The sequence below is a fragment of the Alosa sapidissima genome, chromosome 1, assembly GCF_018492685.1.
Source record: "Alosa sapidissima isolate fAloSap1 chromosome 1, fAloSap1.pri, whole genome shotgun sequence".
In the NCBI taxonomy this organism is placed as follows: domain Eukaryota; kingdom Metazoa; phylum Chordata; class Actinopteri; order Clupeiformes; family Clupeidae; genus Alosa; species Alosa sapidissima.
In genome coordinates, this window is record NC_055957.1 from 46,671,060 (window position 1) to 46,694,178 (window position 23,119).

The window sequence follows — 23,119 nt, forward strand, 5'->3', positions numbered from 1 at the left end:
ATTTGCTGAAAGAGAGAATTTATATTTCTTTTCTTCTTCTCTTTTTTCCACAAATCAAAATCTACATGAACAATTATGGCATTTCCCAAGTAACAACAGAAATGGTACAATTACTCACAATAAACCTAACCAAAAACAACTGGATGCACTGCATTTGCCAATATAGTAGTCTGTCTCACCTTAATTTAAAAAAGAAAAGAATTTTTCACTGCCATCTGACAAGTGTTCTATGGTCCAACGAGCAGGAATGCATGTGTAATAATACAATTAGATGTATTATTTACAACTAAATTTAACATTCCCAAAATGGAGCCCCTGGGGTTTCAATTAAGATGTGTTTGCCCTTGTCTGTCAGTGAGCCTCAATTGAGAGCCAAGATGACCATTCAGCTCCAGTAACTCCACACAAGAGTGGCTTATATCATATCATACTTAATTTAAAAAAGGAGATGCCCTAACCACCATGCAATGACTGTTGAGGAGACGTGTTTTCCTTTTCCATATATAGTCTTTGTTGTGTACGTCTCATTCCTGAGGTTGGAAAGGCAATACAGATCTTAGATAAGTCCTCTGTGCTCTACTGGGCCGTCGTAACGGAGTTGGTTTTGTGCAATGCACAGATGCTCTTGACAAAAAAGGCTTTGGAGATCCTCACACAGCTGTGCTCTTGGTCCCAATGTATGGTCGAGCAAATTCCACAAAGTCATCAATAAGAACTGGCCACGCTCCTATCGGAGAGGAAGAAATTATGTTAACAAAGAGAAGCTAAGGGAGAAACTGATACAGTTACAGAGATACAGTTCCAACAAAACACATATTGCACCAATACAATATAATTCAAATGTATGCACAATAATAATTCAGCCCATAAGGTTGGTACAGACCCTCCTCGTCGTAATTGGACATGTCATCGGTAATCATTGTGCTGAAGTCTAACAAAAGATTCCATGTGTCTTTGGGAATAGATCTTTTATGATGCTCCTGTTGTTAAAATGAGAAAAGTACTTGAGTAGTGAAACTGGATTTCACATCATTTTACAAAAGTTAACTTAAACATTACTTACAACATCAAAACCCACAGAGAACTCACCAATAAAAATTTGTTCCAGAGATCTAGGAATTTGAATCTTCCAGCCAGAATTAAATTCCAATACGCAATTGCCATTTCTAAATCTGAAAATATATGGATTGAATATATCAGATATTTGTAATGTCTAATAATACCTGGAGCATAATTAAATACATACTAATACATACCCAAACCTTTCTGCCCAGGATTCTTTGCAAAGTTGAAGGTAAACTGATAAAAGTCCTTGAACCTCCCCTGGTCTTTCAGTTCTTGTTCCATTTTTGGAAGTTGGGCTTTTAGTTTTTCTATACTGTCACATCTGGTGCAAAGAAAAAGACATTTAGACATTTATTTCCTTGTGTGTAAAACAATTCAAAGACAATCGGAGACAAAGTCCTCTGAGAGCACTTAAAACAGATTTGTTTTCACTGGACTGTTCCACACATTTCCATAAAGACATAATGCATTCAAAAATACAATTGTTGAATATACAACGAACAATCAATGCTATATAGTTCCCGAAATATGCCTTACCCTTGTTCTGCCATCCCCTCCATGAACTCCTGCTTTGAGAACTCGCACTGTGTCGCTGCATGAAACTTCCAGGCAATAAGTAGCACACTGATACTGGCAGGGTCAAGTCCCAGATCATCACAGAACTGTTGAATCCCATCTATCCCAATCTTATTGTCATCATGAGGATCTACAAACACAACAGAAAAAAAAGACATTGACATTGACTTTCAGTGAAGGCAACTTACTGTGACAGTTGCAAAGACTTTTATTTTTTATTGGGTTATAATAGTCCTTCTTCTACAAGCGAGCTAACTCATGTTAATAATCTGTTAGAGACCCGAAATGTGATGCGAGTACTCAGTGTTGTAGTGTTCTTACCTCTGTACCTGTTGTAGAGTTGCTCTAACCTTTTCCTGTCCAATGTTCCCTTAAGATTCTGCACATAGATTTCTGGATTTTGGAAAAAGTTGTCTGTAGCGACGTCTAATTTCCAGTCATTCTGCTGCAAACAATTTAATGCCGTCTTCTCGTTAGACTGGGTGAAGATCATGAACTGACGAACTTTATCCTTCTGAGAGGACTTCAGCTTGTTCTACAGAAAAATAAACCAGTTAGGCTTTGCGTGTGAAAATACAGCAATAGAGCTAACGTTAGCCATCAGTTCAGATGCACAAGACTAGTGACATAACGCACAAGCAGAGGTTTGCTGTGTGTTGTTCATTAATGACCATGTTATTAGAAACACAATACACATAGTTGACAGTTATGGACAGTTTCTATATTCTTCGAAGACGAAATAGCCTCAACAGGCCCATCAATTTGTATTAGATGTAACGTTAACGTTAACTTCGCATGATAACAAATGATCATCTCTGCGTAATTACAGGTCGATTTTTAGGTGTTGTCTATGCTCGTCTGATTATTACAGAGGTTAGGAGATATTATTGCCACTGTCGTTTAGAATTAGCAAGATAACGTAGGTGCTTGTTGACCATCGTTTTCCTTGTTAGCACGCTAGCAATTAGCCAGCTAACTAGCTCGCTGGCTTGTCAGCTAACGATAGCCAATGGAGTAAATATCGCTACAGTAGCTAGCTAACTGACAATGAAAGGTAATCACACAAAAATATTTCGGGATTTACAGTTAATATTATTAATACCATGGTGTTAAATGATAATAACTGTACTCGAACTGTTTCGTTAAATGCATGATTATGACATGTGAAGGGTGCATACATATTTACAGGTATAAACAGATTTTCCCTACCATGTTTGTGACTTCCAGACACCCCTCTTCCGCTCTGTCTTGCTGTTTACCTGCTTCCGTTCATGCGTAGTTTGACGGTACTGTCACGTAGGTGTCAAGATAGAAAGAGATAAACTGGTAGTGCAGACCACACCAAATATATGATTACTTTTAGTCCACCATTTAACTGGTAAATTATCTATGAAAAACACATCCCGAAACTAAATAAATCTAGAGTTCTGAATTTCAAGTTTATTATGTTGTCACACATCACAAGACTCCTGACCAAATACATTAATAGCAATACCAAAATATCTATGAGAACTATTTCAAACTGATATCAGTTCTTTGCATTTTTAGAACTAAACTTAAGATGAGATATGAAGGGGAAAAACAATAACAAGAAAATTTAGGACTTCTCCATTTGATGGGTTTTCCCTGTTTTTATTAGCCTTCTGTTTTTTTAGTAGCCTGGCGAGCCAGACCCACATTAAAATGTAATTTGCTGCCGCTAGGGGCGCGTCTAGATTTCTAGGCTAGTTTTTTAGAGCTAAGGACTGAAAACCAGACCACTGTGTGCAGCAGCACCCACTTGTATGAAGTTATATGGCAATTCGGAATGAGACATAATTGCTGTCATTTTTGGCTGTGAATGACCAGATTAATAACCAGATTAATCATATACAAAATTAAGGGTTTCTGGAAAAAGTTCGACCCACAAAAGGGTCGTTATGGCCTACTAGGACTGTCCTGGCCCCAAAACCGAAGCACCTACGCCAAATTCACAAGTACCATAGTTATGTTTTAGCATTCCACCATTGCTGCAATATCCTTCCGCCTGTATATGTAGTACACACATATGGTATGGTTGGTATTTAAAATAATAACTTTATTGACTAGAAGTACATTTTCAAAATATAATCTACACAATCTGAATACAATATTTTTTACCTTGAACGTTATTGAATGGTGAAGAATTAAATGAATGGATTATCTATATCAGTAATATAGTTCCGGTCATATAAAACCGTCTGCGTTCCCATACTGCTCCTTTCTACTTGGATGCCAAAGTCGGGATCAGACCATGTCTAGCAGTTCTGCTGATTACAACAGGTAAATCTGGTCAAAATGTTTGTTATATGAGATTGTTATAATGCCAGATTGCACATCGTTTCAGCAAAGAAGGGAATTTATGTCCCAGATACTTGCAACTTGCTCTGTAGTCTATTTAGCTATGCTTTTTGCATGGGCCCAATGTAGGTTTGCGCCATCGCATGATCACTCAATTGCATTGGTGTAGCTAGGTTCTAGCTAGCCTCTTCAATTCATCTGTACCCTGTGCCAGTTGGTTGGTTTAAATCAAATACATTCTTAAGACAAATTACACAATCACCATTTAACTGTAGTTGGAAATGCACGTTGATCCTGGTTTTTGTTCAAACATTTCAGTAACGTTAAGCATCCGACCTCATTATGGTTGGTTAACGTTAGCTACACATGACTTATAGTTCTAGCTGCTACCAGCGTGTTCGCTTGCTTGCTAGGCACATTAGCTGGATAATGTTACACCCACCGTGGCCTATGCACATTTTGAGTGTCCGAGAGGATAAAATGTACCTTGTGTTCTGTACCACAGAACACTGTACCTCAGTGTACATTTCTGCATTTGTTCCTCGTTAGGTGGAGTTGTGGTATCAAAATACATGCCTAGCCATAACATTTATTACGCCGTTGATGATAATGCTAGCTTTGTGCCTAGCGTGCTAACGCAACGGCTAACTTGGCAGAAACATCGGCGTTGTCGACATGTGGTTTTGGTGGTGTTTTCCATTATCAATTGGTGTCGAAGTTAGTCCATGTGTGATCGTGGGACGAGATGTGAAATGATGCCATACCATCTTTCGGGACTGACATTTATCATGGAGATGTCTTTCAATATACTGATCACACTCGTCCCGCCATCCACGTGGCGTTTAATGGCTAACGTTAAAAGTATTACCGACTTATTAGATTAACTTATAGCCCACAAGTTTGGTCGACAAGAATGTTTAAACATTAGGCATGACTGAAGTTTAATCATGGCATAATAAACCTTTTTTTAAATTATTTTATTATTATTGAACATTCAGACATTCTGTTTGTTTGAACGTGATTTCTGAACATTCTATTTTTTTTTAAATGTGATTTTCATTGTAGTTCAAGAGACCAAGACCATGGAGGGCCGGAGGGGATGGAGCCTGATGGTGTCATCGAGGTATGAATTCCTTAGTTAGGACTGTGTTGGTGGGTTTGCACTTAACGTTAATATAATTTGATAACATTTTCTGTACAATTGCCCCACAGAGCAACTGGAATGAGATTACAGACAACTTTGATGACATGAACTTAAAAGAGACACTCTTAAGAGGAATATATGCTTATGGTTTTGAGAAGCCCTCAGCAATTCAACAAAGAGCCATCATTCCTTGCATCAAAGGTATGTTTTCTTGCACTTGTTCCAGTCTCAACTATAGGCATTTGGTCATGGTGAGATGGCATGCACTTAACATGTAGTGGTAAATGTAGCATTTCCACTTCTTTGCCTTTTAGGTTATGATGTTATTGCGCAAGCTCAGTCAGGCACAGGCAAGACTGCCACATTTGCCATCTCCATCTTGCAGCAGTTGGATATAGACCAGAAGGAGACCCAGGCTTTAGTTCTGGCACCCACCAGAGAGCTGGCTCAGCAGGTATGCTGTACCTGAGGTCACTTACACTGAAGTGTTTCAGACCAAGGCGGCATATTTGAAAAATATCCAAAGATCAAGGTACTACTCGTAATCACTTCCTGCTTAAATCCGTTACTGACTGTCAACAATATGGCACAGTCCAATGTTTCTTTTTTTTGTGTGGATAATTGCAGGAAGTAATAGAATAAAACAAAATTTCAGTGCTCAAAACTTCTTTGTTCACTGTATGAAGGCAAGGTGACGTGTTCTCATTGAGTGTGAAATGATGGCATACCATCTTTCGGGACTGACTCAATCTTGATGTCAAACTTACTGTAGCTGATCACACTCATGAGCATCGGACATGACTGATAACCTTTTACTCACCTGCATGCTTTAAATAGTATATGTTAAGCTAATTGGAACCATAATTATGAGGCTTCTAAATTAAGTACTGCGGGGTGTGCTCTTTTTAAGTGGATTATTTGCATAAAATGGTTGTCTCTGTTCCTCTTCAGATCCAAAAAGTAATCCTGGCTCTTGGCGACTACATGGGAGCCTCATGTCATGCCTGCATTGGTGGCACGAATGTCCGCAATGAAATGCAAAAGCTCCAGGCTGAAGCTCCTCACATTGTGGTGGGCACCCCTGGTCGTGTGTTCGACATGTTGAACAGACGTTATCTGTGTAAGTATTTGTTGTTGATTTGCTTGAACGGCTTCTTGTGTGTTATGTAGGATTTTAAGCAAGTCAACTTCTTGTTTGTAGCTCCTAAGTGGATCAAGATGTTTGTCTTGGATGAAGCTGATGAAATGCTGAGTCGTGGATTTAAGGACCAGATCTATGAGATCTTCCAAAAATTAAGCACAAATATTCAGGTAAACTAGAACGGGTGAAATTGAGATTCATTACAAGGGGTTCTTCCACTTAAAAGAATGGTGCTAAAACTGTAATTCAGGTCTTGTCCTGTTTTATGCAGTAATGCCAGTACTGTTTGTCAGTGGAAGGAGAACACTTTGCTCTGCACCTGAAATGAAACTTGGCCGGACCTCTTTCTTAATGTCCAGTGGCCATTGTTTCAAGGTCCAGCGCCACATCGTATGCTTGTTTCAAAAGTGTTTTTTTTTTTTTTTTTTTTTTTTTTTTTTTTTTCTTTCTTTCTTAATCGTGGGGTCTGCTTGTGACCGTTTTTGTAGGTGGTGCTCCTCTCTGCTACCATGCCTGCTGATGTGTTGGAGGTGACTACAAAGTTTATGCGGGAACCAGTTCGGATTCTGGTGAAGAAGGAAGAACTTACCCTTGAGGGTATCAAGCAGTTCTACATCAATGTAGAGAGAGAGGTGAGGACCTGAAGGTTAAACGTTGCGAAATTTGACTGATTCTTGTCAATATGGCTGGGGCAAGTAAAAAACAAAACAAATGTAAACTAGTCTTGCCCAAATAAACTGGTCTCAACAAGCAGGTTGGCTTCTTGGATGCTACCTACACCGGTCAGGGTTTATGAACCACATACTAAATGCATGTGATCACTTATCTAGGTGAGGGATGCCTTTAAAGTCTACTTCAATGTTACTATTTCTTTGCTATGTTTGCCCTGCTCCTTCTTTCCAAAAGCATCCTGCTAAAATCATGGGCGCAGAGCTTTGTGGCTCAGCGTCTCGTGTTAATGCTAGCAGTGGTATTTTAAAGAAGGGAGAGAAAAAGCACAGTGTCGGATATGAGGTGGGGAGGGACCTCTTTCTCAATGTCCTATGTCCTCGTCCTCAAGATCCTGTGCCACAAAATATTGGCAAGCAATTTCTCATGTACATTAAGATGCATTTGGTGTCCCATGTGGTTTGTTGTATAAACTGTGAACCTCTTCTCACACAGGAATGGAAACTGGACACGCTCTGCGACTTGTATGAGACCCTTACCATTACTCAAGCAGTCATTTTCTTGAATACACGAAGGAAAGTAGACTGGCTGACAGAGAAGATGCATGCACGAGACTTCACGGTGTCTGCCTTGGTAAGATATCCTAAAAGGAGTAACATCTCTAATAGTTGACCTAAGTGTATTATGGTGTCCCTGAAACACAGTGATGTGCAAGTGCATGAATAAATGACGTGAATGTTTTTGTTTGTAGCACGGGGATATGGACCAGAAGGAAAGAGACGTCATCATGAGAGAGTTCCGGTCTGGTTCCAGCCGGGTGCTCATCACCACAGACTTGCTGGTGAGTGTACAGGAGTAGCATTATGCAAGTTTGGATTATATAAATTGTCATATGATAAGATCAAGGTACTACCATTATCTCTTCTGCTCACTGTATGTAGGCAAGGTGACAGTCAGGTGACTTGTTCTCATTCAGTGTGAAATGATGGCATACCATCTTTCGGGACTGACTCAAACTTGATGTCAAGCTTATTGTAGCTGATCACACTCTTCTTGAGATCGGATATGACTAACCTTTTACTCACCTGCTGGCTCTAGGTAGTAAATGTAAAACTAACAGGCAACCTAATTATGAGGCTTCTAAAATGAGTACTGTGGAGTATGCTATTTTAATACTATTTTTACAGCATGACACAATATGAAACTTGCAACTAAAGGGCTGCAGCATCTTTTATTATTCTCATAAGTCAGCTCCTTTACCATAAGAGCTTATCTGCGCTCCACAATAGATTGCTTTACAAGTCTATTACTCTGTGACGGGCTGTACTTTAGCAGAGGTTGAACAACATGTTTACTGATTGGTATTTTCCATGCAGGCTCGTGGAATTGATGTGCAGCAGGTTTCACTTGTGATTAACTATGACCTTCCAACCAATCGAGAGAATTACATTCACAGGTGAGTGGGCAAGAATTGTGTAGCTCTCCACCCAAAATAAATTGCCTTAAATACACATGGATTCATATTGGATGTTTTTGCTTTTTACGTGTTTGCTTCAGGATTGGGCGTGGTGGTCGTTTTGGCAGGAAAGGGGTTGCCATCAACTTTGTGACTGAAGAGGACAAAAGAATTCTCCGGGACATAGAGACTTTTTACAATACTACAGTTGAGGAGATGCCAATGAACGTTGCAGATCTGATTTAAACTCTGGTGGCTCTTAAATGCAGGTATAGCTATTGAATAATCACTTGCATTGCGCTTCTTTTATTGAAGGAATATCCCTATTCTCGATGCTGGCTGTGGACAAGACTTCACAAAATTAAAAGTGACGTGACTTATTGTGCGGACGGTTGTAGACTCAAACATAACAGTTTGACTGCTGGTGCGGAATGCAAAACATGAGGTCTTTAAATGTATTCTTTATCAGGTATTTTTTTCCTAGTTCATTAAATATGTATGTATTAGATGTTCTTCACCATTTGGTAATTTACTTGTGGACTAAAAGATATAAGTGTTGCATTAAGTCTGCTAATTATGTTATGCTAACATATGTGCAGTTCAATATGGATCACTGCACGCTTCCATAATATACATGCACTTTTTAGTTTTAGTTTTGTGGAATGTATTAATTTAATTGTATATCTGGTTAAGTATTTCTTTGTCAAGTCCTCTTGAGAGGTGGGCCATTCATGCTACATTTGAGTACATGCTTGTGTTTCTTTTGAAGTATCTGACCCATTTTAAAATAAAGAGGGTTATGTTGGCTTTGGTCTCCCTCATAACTTTAGGTTGTCTACACAATTTGGTAAAGAAATGAACACTTCACCCGTGTGCCTGTTCATGTATTTGCATCTGAGATGGACTGGCACAACTCAACGTTGCTGCTGTCCACACATCTTGTTACGTTAAATATGATGCGCATAACCCTTTGAGTGGTTTACATGGGACATACTGTACCATTTTCAATCTTAAACATCCCAGGAATATCATCTGAGGGCAAGTTGCTATGTCCTGGCTAGCAGGCTTGGGTTTGTCTTAAAAATACACTAGGGTAGAAGCACAACTGACAGATTGAATGTTGTGAACTTATATTTAGTAGGGAGCTTCTCAGCCTCACTTGGTGGGTAACTACTGATGTCAGTCACATGATATGACCGAGGGGCCTTCTCTACTCTTCATTTTAAATATGCTTATAATGAAGCCAACTGTTCAGGAATTGGTGATGTTGGTAGCAGTGTTGGACAAGTTACTTCAAAATCGTAATGTATTATGTATGTCATTTCAAAGTAAGTTGTTACATTATAATATTACTGTCTCTGAATTGTAAGGCATTACAATACTATTGCATTACTTAAGTTACTTTCACCAAAATACCTAGAGATATGGATTTGCCATTCTAAATGCAGTTTATTACGCTCAATGCAGCTCATTGCTCTTCCAATGGCTGGAGATGTGGTATAGCATAATGACTGAGCTAGGCTTAAGTCTAACAACAGTAGAATGCAATAGGCGCAGTGCTCATGTTGTAATACAAGGAACAATCATAGTCAGAATTTTATTAAAAACCGACAAAAGGTCAAAGTCTGGTAAATTGTGATATAAACACTGTAACCTAGGCCTGCTCATTAAAATCAATAGAGAGCCTACTATATTGTAAATCAAAGCTTAATAAAGACATGTCAAGATGGTGGCATCAGTGGCTATTCTAGACATTTTTAACAAGGGTGGCATGAGGCAAAACAACCAGAATAACAGAAACAGGCTCAAGATGTGAAATTAGCACAAATACATTAGGGAAACCAGACACAAACACCATACTCGTAAATTGGAAAAAAAAAAAAAAAAATACCTTACTCACATAAAATGTCTTTGTATTTGAATAAAATAATACAAACATATTAAAGTTAATTATCTAAGTTGTCTGTCCCTGGGCTATGCTGTGAAAAAAAAAACAAATTCCATCATGGGGACATTAAAATATAATCCATTTTATTCTATTCTATTAAATGAAGATATACAAATATACTCATCCAATACATTTCCCCCCCACAATAACATATCTATGTGCATCTATTTTTGTAGCTGTTAAAATAATTTGACCTGCTTTTTTGTCTATTTGTTTATTTTCTTTAAAGTTCTCAAGAAACTTGAGGGTGGTATGAAGGAGTGTATTGTGGATGTGAGCAATTTCATCTTCCTAAATCTCAATATTAAGATCACAAGTGTGGGCAAATTATAAATTACATTTTCACGTGGGGTAACTTGTTGCAGGGCAACCACATAACCGGTTCCATGTCTTCCGATTGGATGATTAATGATCAGTAAAGTTCTCAAGAAACTTGAAGTTGGTATGAAGGAGTGTATTGTGTATGTGAGCAAACATTGTTAACGTTGCACCTGGGGCAACTTGTTGCAGGGCAACCACATAACCGGTTCCATGTGTTCGAATTGGATGACTAAAGTTCTCAAGAAACTTGAGGTTGGGATGAGTGTGTGAGCAACCTACATGTTACTTATCTGCCTGAATCTCAATATTCTGATCACAACAACTGTGGGCAAATTACAAGTCAGCACCAGTGCTGCATTCATTGTTTTTCACTTTTATAATCACATCACCAAAAGTAGGTTATTGGTTTTACCAAAAGTATTTGGCAGTAATTTTAAACTACAAACCTATAAAGTATTTTGATACAAAATACGATGCCATTTTTTTCCAACTAAATAAAATACAAATTTGTATTTTAAATACATCAGACATGCCTATCCCTGGCTGTTGGCTGCAGTAACTCAAGCTAGGTAGTACTTATTGTTTTGTGTTTGTTTTGTGTTTATGTTAGTTTTGATCCAATTTGACAGCTTTGCTATGTTGCCCACCCAAAATTTCTACCATCCCACCCAAATATAGTAGCCTAGCCTAGGTTAGAACCAGCCCTGCCCTGCATGGAGACATATTTTACGATAATAATGGAGAAAATGTTAGCAAAACTTTAGATTTTTGTTAACGGAATCTCCCTCCCTCATTCATCTATTTGCGCAACAGCCCAAATTCTGCGTTCAATCCAGCGAGACAAGTGAAATAAATGTTTTTTTTTTTTTTAAGCGGACATCGCCATAGGCACGATATTTAGGCTACCTCTGTTAGGCCTACAAAAAGTTGTGAATTAAGGAGTATTTCCTGATTGGGGAAACCTTTCGGTCAGCGGTTCTATAATATCATTTAATTGTGCCGCAAATTAACAGACAGAAGTGGGGCGTAATTTAAATTCATGGCTCCGTAGACCAGCAATCTACTTGTCGAGGAGGCTCATAATTTGAGAAACGCTGCAGATCATAGACAGAGAAAGCTCTGGGAACAGAACGCAGGCGATTTTGTTGTCACGCGCTACTGTGGAAAATGAACTTTATAAAGACCGGCTTGGCCAATAAAAAAAAAAAGGAAAAAGTATGCCAGATGGCCAGTCCAGCCCTGCGTTCAGGAATTATTTAATTATTATAAGCAAAAGTGGAACGTGCACAATGTTTCATTTGTCCCTCCTGATCGGGACGAATAAAACAGGTATTGGGGACGAAATAAGCATACAGTTTAGCCTAAGCTATGTAAACTTCCAATAATTTCAATATTTTACAACAAATGCTTGACTGGTTGAATGGTCATACATGTCATCAGAATATCGCTACCTGTAGCCTAGATGCGACGAGTGTTTAGTGAGTAGGCCTAAGCTTGATGAACCATAAATGAAAAGTTTTCTTAACATTACATTAGGACATTATTACCATTAAACACTTTTACAAAAGTATAGGCCTAGCCTACAGTTAACACTTAATGACCTATCAAATGTCGGCGACTTAAGTGTGTGATTAGATAAATAGGCACAAGCAGTAGCCTGTAGGCCAATAAAGGCAAGCGTGTTTTCCATTTACATTTCTGACGTCTGACACTTCAAACTGCTGCAAGTGCATCAAGAAAGGTCCTGCCTTAGACCATGTTAATGGCCAATTGTAGACTAAGATTTGGGGGTGGCACCTGGGGTGGCCAATCGAATCTCAAGGGTGGCCTGTGCCACCCGGAGCCACCCCTCTGACTCCGCCCCTGGGTGGCATTTCGGTGCCCTAAGTGAGTGGCTTTGTATGGAATGTTTTTTTGTGCCAAAATTAAATAAATAAATGAAATATGAAATAAATAATTAAAAGTTGAAATAAATAAATGAAATATGAAATAAAAGATTAAATAAATTGTTGAATAAATAAAATATTAAATGTAAAAACCATATATACATTGACATTGACATTTACATTCCATATGCACGGTCTTGCAATGTGCCATGAAATAAATAAATAGTTCTACGTCAGTCACCCATCAAGGCGGGACCTAGCCGCTGATTGGTTGCTGCCTGAAAAAAAAAAATCTAACTTTGTGAGCATGACTGGCTGATCAGAATAAAGTCATTGATAGAAGCTACTGCTAACAGCCATAACCTAGGCATTTTCATTCAGAAAGATTGTGTGTTCTATGTTGCTAACTCTTGGCTGTGAGTTATCAGGACGTAAAAGCATAGCATCTAGTGCTGTCAAAAATCCTTGTCAGCTGCTGAGTTATACCCTCATATTGAGAACTAAAAAGTTTCTGGAAAGTTGTGGACACTGCTTGGGCAATGTAGCAAGCTGACACTCACATAATAAGAGTTCACGGCATGGGCATCTCAAGCTTTATTGTTTATGTATCATATAACAAATGAGGTGAATTCAGCTCAAGTGAAGTTAACTGGGACGTCTGGGCACCCTACTATAAATAGAAGCAATAGCAAAGTCGTTTGCCTTAGATAGAAGTTTGCTTTCTGTAGATGTCGATAACTAGCTAACGCTTGTGCTAACTGTTAGCGCTAGCTCTAGATGTGCACATAGCATGTCTTATCAACCCTCAGACACAGCAAACCCTCAGCAAACAGACCCATCAAATGACAGAACGCTTTCACACCTGATATCTTCCCAAAAGTATGAATTTAGAATGAAATCCTTGTTGTTGTATGTTTCGTGAATTATGATACAAGTCTGAGCTATGTCCTTAGTCCAGTGTGGTTCACAGGTAGCAAGCCAGTACAGTCTGACTCAGAGCTGGATCACTTCGTGTTATTTCAGGCAGCAATCGGTGGTTAGGTCCCGCCTTGATGGGTGACTGACGTATTTATTTATTTCATGGCACATTGCATGACCGTGCATATGGAATGTAAATGTAAATGTCAATGTATATATGGTTTTTACATTTAATCTTTTATTTATTTATTTCACATTTTATTTATTTATTTAGCTTTTTATTTATTTATTTAATCTTTTATTTATTGATTTCATATTTCATTTATTGATTTCATATTTCATTTATTTATTTAATTTTGTCACAAAAAACATTCCTTAGCTTTGAGTGAGTGACATTTAAATGATAACTCAAACACCTAAAGTAAAATAAAAGGCCTATTATTTACAGACCATTAGTGTGTTAATTTTTGAAGAAATGCTGTTTTCTTATAAATGGTGCACTATCACTTTAAGAGCATTGATCTTTACGTTCTCATAATGCCCTTTTGCCAGCTCTTGTTTACAAGCCTTGTTTGTTGAGTTACATTGATAGCACAATATTAACAACTAGATGTACCGCATAGCGGTACAAAATATGACCGCCGCTCAGTCCTGTACATCCGTTCCGCGAAAATAAATCACACTTCAATTTGTCTCCATATTTTACTCCATCCCCCACTCTTGAAACTGTTGTGTATGCTTGTTTGGCATGCCTGAGTGTGTGTGTGCGGCTGCACAGAAAGTAGCCTACTGGTGTTGAACAGTTGAATAGATTGTAGAATAGCCAAATAGCATTGTTATAAAACCTTTAAAATCTCTAAACAATCACAAGTAGGGCAGATCATCACAGTTCATCCATTGCAACTGGATTGATGAAAGGTCACTTACACCTGTAGGCTACATTGTATTTGGGAAAAGCAAAAGGTATCAGCATAATGTTATTTATTTATTTATTTATTTATAAACAAAAACATCTCTGTCAGTTCCATGCCGTTTTCAACAGCTATCAAAAACAAAGGTCATTTTTGGATGGATGGATTTTTTGTGAATGTTTCTTCTTCTACATAAGATTTTAGTCATCTTTAGTTCATGTAATACTTTATTGTCAATGCACAAATTAAGTAACAGTAGTCTGAAACGTTATTGTTAATGCACAAATTAAGTAACAGTAGTCTGAAACGAAATGCTGTTTTACATCTAACCAGTGGTGCAAATAACTGACATGTCCAAATGGGCCTTGATGAAATGCGTCGCTAGACTGTTCATTTATCGGGCCAAAGTTGAAGAGCTGTTGTCCGTTATTGTTCGTGCAAATATAGGCTGATTCATGTTCCCTTGCATTGTGTAACTGAGGTCCATGGCTAGTCTGGCTTTCACCAGACCAAGCTCAATCTTTTAAGAAATCAAAAAATAAATAGCGGGCAGATCAGGCTGGGTTCACCCAGCCTAGTCCATAGGCACCCGATATTGTTTAATTTTCCGATTGAGATATCAACGCTCTGGCTATTCTAAATGCAAAAATGCATCAGGGAGTTATGACAAAACTGTAACTAACAAACTAGATCCTAATGGAAAGCTTTTAGCTTCCCTAAGCTACAGGTAGGCTTATAAGGTAGGCCTATTTACAACATAAATTGTCAATAGGCTATGCTGGCGACACAAATAAAATCTCCTTTGGAAACCAATGGCTTACGCCGTACAGTATCAAGCGGACTTAAACTGCCATATCGTGGCGAAAAGTTGTAATAAAAATTCACACAGCTCCATGAGTCAAGGAAAGCGCGAATGAAGTAGCCACTTCTAAATGGGACCCACTACACAGTAGCTTAGGTGTGTTGCTAAAGCAGCCATAATGAAATGAAGGCGTCATTGGATACTTCACACACGTGCTTTTTAATTTCACAGACTACAACTACCAAGCTGGAATCAAAGCACATCGATTCCCCTCTCACACCCTGCACGCACTTAAAACAAAATAAACAGGCGTCTCGAATCTCACGCATGTATAGGCAAAACTGTATCAGACCGGTGTAACGTTGGTAAATCTTCCATTGCACAGAATGATTTAGCACGTGCAACAAATGACAGTCGAAAGATACAATTACAGTGCTGCTATCAATTTGCTTGGTATAACCGCATTTATAGTTTTCTACAAATGCAATCAATCAAATTGGCCTCCATCACTCAACCAACGCTAACGTAACATTACCTAGGTCCTTATTGATATTATAAGATTAACGTACCTGCAGTAAAAACCAAGCATGTCCGATAAACATCCTCAGATTTATTTCGGCTTCAAGAAGAAATGGAAATTACATTTCATGTGAACATCATCCTATCCTTATTAGACGTTCTCTCTGGTAAACTACACTCCTTGTATGAAGCGTCCATTGTTTTTCCAACCCACTTTTAACTTCCAACAAAATTACGTCTCACTGCAACGACGCGCCATCTAGTGGACAAACGACTACTGATCGCCAATACTGGAAATGCAGCCATGATGATGATGATGAATATTTATTTAGGCTTTCTTTTAATCCTACTGAATTTGTAATTATGTATCGGCCGTTCTAATACCGATAGTATGTGGGCGCCTGTGTGTGTGTTCATGTGTGTGCACCGCCATCTACAGGCCAATGAGTGTACAGTCACTAAATGTACACATAACCTAATTTTTTTAGACCCCCCCATGGATGAAATTCTACGAAACTTGGCATACCCCCAGAGAATGCCAGGTCAATCATACACATAAAATTTGGTGCAGTTCTGAACATCTTAACTGAAGATAGGGGCGATTAAAGCAGAATAATATTGCATTTTCATTTTTTAGGGGGGGGCAAATCACAAATGAGTGATTATGGGCCAGATTGATGTTGGCCCTTGAGACCAACATACCATAAAAGATTCTTCATCCTTAGTGCCACGGTTCAGGTAGTTATTTAGGAAAAACTGCTTTTTTTGCGGTTAGGGGGCCCAGCACGGGGGGGAGTGGCCCCCGCGACGAAACGAAAATTTTCCGTAAAAGTCTAGCAGTCTACATACCCACCAAATTTCATGTGCCCCGGTGGTTCGGTGTCCCGGGTATCGTTGACCAAAAATCCAGGAAGTAGATGAGGGAGAAAAAAAAAAAACTTTGACAATCCCTATATGACCGCTAGCGGCGGTCATAATAATATGCACAATGTTAAGTTGTTTTAAGCAGCCTTCATTGCTTTGGAAAGTATGCAATGAAATGTTGCTTCACATTTCGTTTTGCAAATAAAAGTGAATTATGAGCCTGGTAGCCTATCCACCTAGCTATCTGAATGGATTGTTTTGTCGACTTAGCATATCATGTGCTTCATGTAAATGCTTGGAAAATTAGCCTACTGAAGACCCACCAATTCCATTCTACTAGTACTACGTGGTGGAGATTGAGAGAACCCAAAAAGTATCAAACTTGCATGTACCATGGTGCATTCTGACATTGTAAACGTTATTGGTGAAGAATGAAACGCAGTTTGCAGTAAAGCTACTCATTGGTTACATTTGGGTGACTCCTCTGTCCTTTGCCATACGCAAATGCGCGTGGGAGCGGTGGCACTGCCAGGCTACACGAGCTTTTTCTGCATTTCTATCCCTTCCCAGATAGCAGTAGACTCCGGACAGACTCCGCCTTCAAACTGGCAAATCCGTGTAACTGTCACCTCTGTTTTACTGTCGTGATGGAGACATTGACCCGGATCAGACACCAGGGGGCGGGAAGCACAGTCACAACTGATACGGCCAGCCGTCGTGAAACGCAAGCGCGAATTTTTAGTTCTACGATTTCGTCGACTGCCTTACTGCAGCCAGAGCTGAGTTAGACATTAACGGAGGCGGTTGGTGAACACGAGAGCTAGTGAAAAGAAGAGTTCGTTTGATTTGTTTCAGGTAAGCCTATTTGCTTCAACTATATTAGAATGAAATACATTATTTTTGCTTTCATATAATTTTAATGGATCCTGTTGACGTTTACGCTACTTTAAACTGATCTTGGACAATTAGCTAACGTTAGCTTTTGGGGTAAGCAAGGGTTAATGAAATGTTAATTTTAGCCATGTACAAATTAATTTAGCAACGCTTTTTATCCGAAGCGACTTAATTTGGTCAATTTACTTGTTACTTCAGGGCTAGTCTCCCTTAGAGCAACTTAGGCTGAGATTTTAACTCACAATTTCCAGGCTAGCATGCTAGCCTGATTCCTTAACGCTACCGCATCCTCTGTAAGCCAGAAAATAATTGAGATGTGTTCTATGTAGTGAGATACGTGTTTGTATGTTAAAATAATGATTTTATACAGTTAGCAGTCTAGGCGTGTATCCAAGTATCAAATGAATCATGCCTTCTCCCTCCGCCCCCGTCTCTTCAGCCCCAGGACTGAGGCGTTCAGGTGGCGTGACTGGCGTGCCCTGTCTGCAATCCTCCCTTTCAGTAAGGTAAGTGATAAGTCTTGTAGCACTGTTTAGCCTATGTTTCTGACATTTAAAATTCAAAAACCAAAATATATTACATAAAGGTGTTATCAGGGATTAAAATTCTCGTTTGTACGACGGACAATCGTCATTTGGAAATTCGAATCCCCGGTGGTGCACTCGTAATCAAAGATAACGGTCTCTCTAAAAGCTGAACGTGGAACGCTGGATACATATTTCACTCTAGAATCTTTCGCCCTCAGCGTGCGCCATCTTGACTACATAGCGGGAGGGAGCATTTTCAAACTCGTGGTAATCGTGGTTGAGAAAACTGAAGCAGCAGCAATGGAAAACACTTTACAGAGTTACAATCTAGTTATAACATAAACAGTGACAGATTCTTTGTAGTGCTGCAGCGATTAGTCGACTTATTCGACGTATTCCACCATGAAAATTTACAGAGCCGTATAGACCGGTTTCAGGTCCCTAACAATGGAACGAATTGGGATGTTGGCGAGTTATTTATGTTGTGAGATACGTGTTAGTATGTTAAAATAACGATTTTATACTGTCAGACGGGTATTCAAGTATCGAATGAATCATGCCTTCTCCCTCCTCCCCAGTCTCTTCAGCCCCAGGACCGAGGCGTTGAGGTGGCGTGAATTCGGCGTGCCCTGTCTGCAATCCTGCCTTTCAGTAAGGTAAGTGTAAGTCTTGTAACACTGTTTAGCCTATGTTTCTGATATTTCCTCAAAAAACAAAATATATTACATGAAGGTGTTATCAGTAGGGCTGTAACGATATAATTCGAGCCCGAAATCGCGACATTCATATCCACGATACTGTGTCGCAGTGTGAAAAGGCAGAATCGCGACACACCCTTTCTAGTGTTTCACGCACTGCTTTGCAGCTTACGCGGCGCAAAAGCAACCCACATCTCCCGCTTTACTTATCGGTAGTCTACGTTGTCCAAAAACAAATAAATAAATAATAATTTCATACCTCTCCTTGCTTTCATTGTAGACTATGTGTGCAACTTTACCAAACATTATATAAGTAAACCCCCTCTCCTTGCCCCGTTCTCTCTCGCGCTCCCTCCCTCTCCCTCCCTCAACTGCTCAATGAACACGCGCGACTTAAATAAAACATTCACAATCGTGAAAGCAAGGACGCATAGAAGACGACTAGCTAAATTACTATTAAATCCGCTTAGCATCATTAGCTATCATTGCTGCACATATTTGTTTAAAACTCTTGCATTGAAGTTGACTGATCATCTCAATACCAACGTTTCCCAAAAGGGCCTGTCCCAAGGAGAACAAGTATTATCTTGAAACTTCAACACACATGGGGAAACTGAACAGTCCAATCAGTAGACTATGATAGGCTAAACTAGCCAACTATGCTACTTTGTTTACAACATTTCCAGGCTTCAACCAGACAGCTGAATTAAAGAGGTAGAGTTGTAATAAAAAATAGTAGGCCTAGGCTATAGGCTAATCTGCATAAAGTGTGCTGTCATAAATATCAGTCATTCAGAAAAATATAAAGGATATAAAATAAAAGATATTTAATAAAATGTCTGTCTTCAGCCCCAGGACCGAGGCGTTGAGGTGGCGTGACTGGCGTGAATTCGGCATGCCCTGTCTGCAATCCTGCCTTTCAGTAAGGTAAGTCTTGTAGCACTGTTTAGCCTATGTTTCTGACATTTAAAACTCAAAAACCAAAATATATTACATAAAGGTGTTATCAGGATTAAAATTCTCGTTCGTATGACGGACAATCGTCATTTGGAAATTCGAGTCCCCGGTGATGCACTCATAATCAAAGATAACTGTCTCTCTAAAAGCTGAATGTGGAACGCTGTTTTTTTGCTTAAATTGTTTGAACAGGGATAGAAATAGACGTTCCACTTTCATTTCTAATTTGTACCCTCCATTTTCACATTTTTCAAATTTTCTTGTTCCAAGACTAAGACTTGTCATCTTTCTCAAACAAGATTTTTACATTTCCAATCTAGTGGAAGCATTACACACTGCATCACAAATCATTCATTCTCAAATTCAACTCAAATCATTAACTATCTTGATAATGTTGAGTAGTGTCATTTTTGTAAAGGAAGCATTAGCCAAGGATTGTCATGTGTGCTGATTTGCCTTTCTTGTCTCAACAGGGGCAGTAAGGACAAGATCCACCCACCACCCAGTGCATGCTACATATGTGTGTGTAATAAATTGAGAGGGAAAGTGTGTGTGATAAATGAAATTTAATAAAGTAAGTAAAATTTTGAATTTGTGCTTCTTTTCTGAAATACATTAGTACATAGGTTTTGATTTTTAGATAATTTATTCCAAGATGTTGATAATTTAACACTCAATATACATGATCAAACTACTGGCTACTGAGTTCAACTAGGGGTATTGGATGTTACTGTTTAAAAAGCTTTATTAGTAATCCTTTATACATTTGACAATCTTAACTTTTTAAAGAAAAGCTTGAAATTCTGAACAAATACTGTAACTCCTTGATTTGTTAGTGACATTGACTATATAGTACAAATGGGTGCCAGACGTAAAATGAGCTGGTCCGCATTTGGCCCAAATAAGGGCCGCAATCGGCACTATCGAATACTCATCTGGTCTGGATCTGGCCCAGATCATTATGATAAAGTACACATTTGGCCCAAATAAGGGCCGCAATCGCCACTATCGAACACTCATCTGGTCCGGATCTGGCCCAGATCATTATGATAAAATGCACATTTGGCCCAAATAAGGGCTGCAATCGCCACTATCGAACACTTATCTGGTCCGGATCTGGCCCAGATCATGACGATAATTTGCACATTTGGCCCGGATCCGCCAAATAAAAAACACATCCGGTTCAGAGCCGTCCCAGAGCTGGGCCAGATCATGAAAACGGATGCGGAACGGTATTGGCCCGTTGTGCCAAAAGACACCGGCCCAGGTCCGTTTTGCGAATCCGGCCGAGATCTGAAGGTGGATCTGGGCCGGATCCGGGCCAAATACATTTTGCTATCTGGGTTTATTCTCTTTCATTCAAGTTCACAGGTCAAAGCTGACATGCACTAGAAGAGCATAGTTTGTGTTTTATCAAGAATCAAAAAGATTAGCGTGGCGCCACTTTAGATGTTTCATTAAATGACTTGTGCTATTTCGCGAGGCATAGTGAGATCTTTCGGTTTCGCACACAAAGTGCACTAACTATTATGTTCCTCATATCCTTGTCGCTGACAAGCTGAAAATAATGAGCGTAGGCTTATGTCCATCCCGCAAATAGAGTCCGACTTCGAGTCTGCTGCAGCCACAGTCTTCTTCAACCAGTATCAGGAGATAACATTCAACTATTTTGCTCGGATTTTTTCTCCTGTTGTTCTCGCGGTGGTGTTTGCGAATATGTATCAAAAGAAAACACCGCTTAATTTTGGGTTAAAATGCATTGTAACCCGCGTTACTGAAGTTTGTACCGAGTAAAATATTACCCAATTTTTTTGTAATGCCTTACATTACCGCGTTACCGCAAACAGCAATATATTACAGTAATTACTTTTGTAACGCATTACTCCCAACACTGGTTGGTAGGAATCTTGTGACCATTGCCCTTTTGGTTAAATTTGTTTCTTTAAGCTTTTAGAAAACTACCTTCTCTGCCTTCAGTCCTCTTTCAAGTATCAAAGCTTTAGAGCAGGGTCTCAAACTCCCGGCCCAATTCCGGCCCGCGACCTATGTCAAAATAATAATGTAATCCGGCCTTTGACGATATTTTTAATTGCGACAAACAACGATACTGATTAAAATAGACTATAGATCCAAGTACGGTGACAAAATTCTCATTTGTACTCTCCTCCATTATTTGCTAGACATCCAGAGCTTGATTCAAACCAAAATCGCTGCACAACGTTTTCAGGTAGGCTACTTGTTTTACACGCGAGAAACACGAAGACGTGCATTTGTAATGACGCGGAAGCGATGTAATAGTTTTGCACAAATTGAAGCAGGATAGCAGGCCTACACCAACTGTTGAAAGACGTTCACGTGTGATGAAGTCTTGGGTAGGCTATGTTATTCACCTATTCTGATTCTCAAGGAGAATATCCTGTTGGAGATTATGATCAATCGTCTATTGACAGTGATGGTCATGATGTGAATGGAGGTGCGTCTTTTCGCGTATACGGTGTCCACTAAGCATACCATGCTTATTTCGACCCTCTGCCCAACATAGCTTGGAGGTTGCAGTGGTAATTGTGGTGATGGTGTCCGTAATGGACGTGGTACATACAGCGGGGTTGTAGAAATAGGGCTCTGAAGAACTACAAAGTCACCCGCGATATAGGAACTGATTTGACCAGGATACTTTATTGTAGGCCTTGTGGTTATAGGCTAGTAATAGTTTACTATCGTTGGTATACATCTTAGGTGTTTTCCTGTTAATTTGTTATGTGGGTAATATGACAAAAAAGAAAGTAAATCTGCTCAAATATGTTCATCCAGTATTTACTGAAAGGTGCATAATTTGCTTGCCATTGTACAATTTTTGTTTATACTCAAAGATTTTTACATTTACAGTAGGACTTTATCTCTGACCACTTTCAAGCCATGGCCTTTTGAAATTTTGATATAAAAATCCAATGGTTGCTTTCTTAACCCTGACGCCTAGTTTGCCAGGTTTAAAACAGTTGAGAGGAAAATATTTTATTTGGTGTGAAACACACACATAGGCCTACCTGTTTTTATGCCTTTTTTTTGTTTTTATAATTTGTATTAATATTTATTTAATCATTATTTTATTTATAAGCTAAGGTTGCTAGCACAGGTGTCTAAAAGTAGATAAAAAGTCTGGCACTTTCTGTTTGTAGTTTTGTGTTTGAAAATACAGTAAAAAAAAACCATTGCATTTTAGGAAATAGCCGTTCTTTTTTTGTATTATTCTTTAACACTGACGTGGCCCTCCAACGAGATGACATTGGCAGAAGTGGCCCCCAGCTCATTTTAGTTTGAGACCCCTGCTTTAGAGCTTGATTATAATGCAATTCATTGGTTGTGGCAGAGCAGTGGGAGCATTGCCACCTGACAATCGGACGGCCTAGGTTGAATTCCTAAACACCATTCACTTCTATAGACAAAATCTAGGGGGAGTAATGGGTAAGCCTCCAAACTGAAGAGATCCAGGCATCATTCTTATTA

At 39.1% G+C, this 23,119-nt stretch overlaps 2 protein-coding genes, 1 long non-coding RNA gene and 5 other non-coding genes across 11 annotated transcripts; 7 read left to right on the top strand and 1 right to left on the bottom strand.

The window, feature by feature from the left end:
- Position 1: 1 nt before the first annotated feature.
- dcun1d1 (DCN1, defective in cullin neddylation 1, domain containing 1 (S. cerevisiae)) lies at positions 2-2,934 on the bottom strand. Its single transcript, XM_042090976.1, has 7 exons — positions 2,851-2,934; positions 1,963-2,176; positions 1,603-1,771; positions 1,257-1,387; positions 1,090-1,172; positions 884-980; positions 2-727 (listed from the first exon to the last, which is right to left on the bottom strand). The coding sequence occupies exons 1-7, from the start codon at positions 2,851-2,853 to the stop codon at positions 651-653; spliced, it is 774 nt and encodes a 257-aa protein (XP_041946910.1). The 5' UTR covers positions 2,854-2,934; the 3' UTR covers positions 2-650.
- Positions 2,935-3,861: 927 nt separating this feature from the next.
- Positions 3,862-9,176, top strand: eif4a2 (eukaryotic translation initiation factor 4A). Its single transcript, XM_042090841.1, has 11 exons — positions 3,862-3,942; positions 5,026-5,083; positions 5,173-5,305; positions 5,419-5,558; positions 6,056-6,224; positions 6,306-6,415; positions 6,734-6,877; positions 7,410-7,547; positions 7,666-7,755; positions 8,291-8,370; positions 8,472-9,176. Exons 1-11 carry the CDS (start codon positions 3,914-3,916, stop codon positions 8,614-8,616), a joined length of 1,236 nt encoding a protein of 411 aa, XP_041946775.1. The 5' UTR covers positions 3,862-3,913; the 3' UTR covers positions 8,617-9,176.
- Positions 4,706-4,779, top strand: LOC121682092. Its single transcript, XR_006022426.1, has one exon. It is a non-coding gene; the product is annotated as a small nucleolar RNA SNORD2 (small nucleolar RNA).
- LOC121682110 lies at positions 5,814-5,886 on the top strand. The gene has a single exon (XR_006022432.1). It is a non-coding gene; the product is annotated as a small nucleolar RNA SNORD2 (small nucleolar RNA).
- On the top strand, positions 6,457-6,636 carry LOC121682088. Its single transcript, XR_006022424.1, has one exon. It is a non-coding gene; the product is annotated as a small nucleolar RNA SNORA81 (small nucleolar RNA).
- On the top strand, positions 7,136-7,321 carry LOC121682085. Its single transcript, XR_006022423.1, has one exon. It is a non-coding gene; the product is annotated as a small nucleolar RNA SNORA81 (small nucleolar RNA).
- On the top strand, positions 7,890-7,962 carry LOC121682100. Its single transcript, XR_006022428.1, has one exon. It is a non-coding gene; the product is annotated as a small nucleolar RNA SNORD2 (small nucleolar RNA).
- Positions 9,177-17,110: 7,934 nt separating the features above from the next.
- Positions 17,111-20,195, top strand: LOC121708484. Of its 4 annotated transcripts, none has more exons than XR_006031665.1 (5): positions 17,111-17,394; positions 17,873-17,939; positions 18,539-18,622; positions 19,508-19,585; positions 20,089-20,195. It is a non-coding gene; the product is annotated as an uncharacterized LOC121708484 (long non-coding RNA). The 4 variants fall into 4 exon arrangements; XR_006031657.1 differs by having other exon boundaries at positions 18,539-18,616; XR_006031658.1 differs by having other exon boundaries at positions 18,539-18,611.
- Positions 20,196-23,119: the final 2,924 nt, after the last annotated feature.

Coding starts and splice junctions, on each gene's coding strand:
- eif4a2 (XM_042090841.1), top strand. CDS start 3,914: ATGTCTAGCAGTTCTGCTGATTACAACAG. Junction 6,878..7,409: donor ACATCAATGTAGAGAGAGAG/GTGAGGACCTGA, acceptor CTTCTCACACAG/GAATGGAAACTGGACACGCT. Junction 7,548..7,665: donor ACTTCACGGTGTCTGCCTTG/GTAAGATATCCT, acceptor TTTTGTTTGTAG/CACGGGGATATGGACCAGAA.
- dcun1d1 (XM_042090976.1), bottom strand. Junction 1,772..1,962: donor ACTCTACAACAGGTACAGAG/GTAAGAACACTA, acceptor TTGTGTTTGTAG/ATCCTCATGATGACAATAAG. Junction 728..883: donor GTCCAATTACGACGAGGAGG/GTCTGTACCAAC, acceptor CCTCTCCGATAG/GAGCGTGGCCAGTTCTTATT.